Genomic DNA, 2,449 nt, shown 5'->3' with positions numbered 1-2,449 from the left:
CCTACCAAGTACTCAAAGTACGGGGCTTTGAAAGTATTGGAAAATAAGCCAGTCATCTCCCTTTCTAATAATGGAGGACTTACTTGTGCGGCTAATTCACGCCACTTTTGGGCATATTCTCTTACAGACTCCTTATTGCCTTTTTCCATGGCTTGCAGACTTGATCTATCTGGGGCAATATCCATGTTGAACTTATATTGTCTAACAAAAGCATCAACCAAGTCCTTCCATCCTTTAATCTTGGTATTATCCAAACGCATATACCAAGCAAGAGCAGCATCACTTAAACTGTCCTGAAAGAAATGGATCAATAATCTCTCATCATGGACTACTTCAGCCATCTTATTATAATATGCTTTAAGATGAGTAATTGGGCGCTGAGTTCCGGTATATTTAACAAATTCTGGAACTCTGAATTTTCTAGGAATAACCACGTTAGGCACTAAACACATTTCAGCGGCCTTCACGGGATCATACAAACTATTCCCTTCTATTGCCTTCATTCTTTCTTCTAAGGCAGCTAGTTTCTCATGACCATTTTCCTCTATTATCTTGTTCCTTTGAGGTTTTTCTTCTGTCAACACAATATAGGGGATCCTCATTGGAATTGCTGATTGAGTAAGTGCAAAAGGAGCAGCATGTTGAGGTTCGAATGGTTGAATAAAAGAAGGCGGAGGCTGAGGTGTACATGTTTGTTGAGAAGATGTTCCTTCTCCAGCTCTAGGCCTCAAAGCTTGCTCGAGCAAGCTAGAGAGCCTTGCCACATCCTCTTTCAGGCTTTCTAACTCTCTTTAGTGTTGCATTTCTAATTGAGCTCTTTCTTCATTTTCCATTTTCTTTCGTGAACGAGTATTATGGATACGTTTCAGTTGGAGACCTATATTTCACCTGTTATATGCAGAATATGACAATCTATAAGCAAATGTATGAGATGCATGAATGTGAATACAACTATTAGATATAGATTCATGCTTTGTTGGTGGCATATGGTCGTTATTCATTAGATATATCGGTTGAGCTTGAACTTGATATCATTGCTGTAATGCTGAGGAGAGATCTGCTCAGCTTTTTGACATTTGGGCTTTCAGCCATATACACTTTTTTTTTTTTTTTGAAAATGTGGGTCTAACCCTTTCATTACTTATTTAAAAGCTTACAATGAAAAATTAATCTAATCTATTACAGGAGAAAAAACACTGCCTTTAGTAGCTATTGCTCTTAAAAAAAGATCGGTGTTATCCATGCTTCTTCGATACTTCATTATGTCTCCTCCTACTTGGCGGGCTTCCACTCGTAATAAATGGGCTTCTGCAACTGCTCTATCAATTTGATCTTGTAATTCTCTTATCCTCTCAGTATGAATCAAGTTGTTTCTAGATAAAAGGTTATTGGCATTGTCCAATGTTTGATTATGTTGTTTTATCATTTTCTGGTTTTCCATAAGCTTTGTGGTCTTCAATTTTTCTTTTTCCAGCTTAGATCTCAATGCTTCTACTTCAACCTTATGATCATTCAACTCTGCTCTTTGCTCTTCATGTATTTTAGTCACATGTTTAGTGTTGACTATTTCAATCTCCGCTCTCCCCAATTGGTCTTTAAGTTTGACTACGTCCGCCCGACGCACTTTTAATGCAGCTTGCATCTTAATAGCTGACTCTTCTCAATGCTTAGCTTTTGCCATATAATATGTCATGTCCTTATTAATTGTCTTCAATTCATCCTTTGCCTTTATCCAGTCTTGACCCACAGAGTCCCTTTCTTCTTCAACTGTTTTTCTCACAGCTCTTTCTTTGGCTAACTGCTACTCCAAGGACACTCTCTACTCCTCCTTTGCTTTAAGCTCAGCTTGTAATAATTTTACTTGTTCCCTTAATTCTTCTTCACTGTTCACTCTTTTCCTTCGAGTGCCCACATATTCAGAAACTTCTGCCATATAAGAGACTCCTCCATTACGCCATTCGGGATACCTTTCACTAACTGTAGGATTCCTTACACCTATCTCCTTTTTAACTATCACCAAAGAACCCCAATCATGCTTAATGCTCTCCAGCATTTCATTATATACGCCTTTGTAGACTCTAGTGAATTGAGATAAGCCAATTGTTCTTGGGATGCTTTGTATGCCCCCAAGTTGTCTTGTAACCAAAGCAGGTGCATAACTAATATACCCAGTCACCCCAATCAAAGGTACCCAAGGCTTTTTTCCATAGCCCATTAGGTATGCTACATTTTTCATCCATGGAGCTCTCCAATTAAAATGGTTTTGCAGAATTCCTTGCAATTTTACCCTCCAATCATCTTCAGAAAAGTTTTCCCATTCACTTGATACAAATAACTCGAGTGGCTTTTGATCAAACCACCAAAAATTTCGGAATACTGGTGTCTCGGACTCTATATGGCTTACCATCCAAATGAACAACAATGGAACACAACATCTCATAGAACCTTT

The 2,449-nt window shown here is 38.3% G+C and overlaps 1 protein-coding gene across 1 annotated transcript in view; it reads right to left on the bottom strand.

The window, feature by feature from the left end:
* Nucleotides 1–2,215, bottom strand: part of LOC105141013 (uncharacterized) — a 7,485-nt gene extending 5,270 nt beyond the window's left edge. The window contains exons 1-3 of the mRNA XM_011048077.1: nucleotides 1,862–2,215; nucleotides 863–888; nucleotides 84–747 (exon numbers count right to left, since the gene is read on the bottom strand). Of these exons, the coding sequence (XP_011046379.1) occupies nucleotides 84–747; nucleotides 863–888; nucleotides 1,862–2,215 (1,044 nt within the window). The remainder of the gene's footprint in view (nucleotides 1–83; nucleotides 748–862; nucleotides 889–1,861) is intronic.
* Nucleotides 2,216–2,449: the final 234 nt, after the last annotated feature.

This window comes from Populus euphratica, unplaced genomic scaffold (genome assembly GCF_000495115.2).
Source record: "Populus euphratica unplaced genomic scaffold, PopEup_1.0 scaffold318.1, whole genome shotgun sequence".
NCBI classification, from domain to species: domain Eukaryota; kingdom Viridiplantae; phylum Streptophyta; class Magnoliopsida; order Malpighiales; family Salicaceae; genus Populus; species Populus euphratica.
This window is presented reverse-complemented; position numbering and strand designations above follow the sequence as displayed.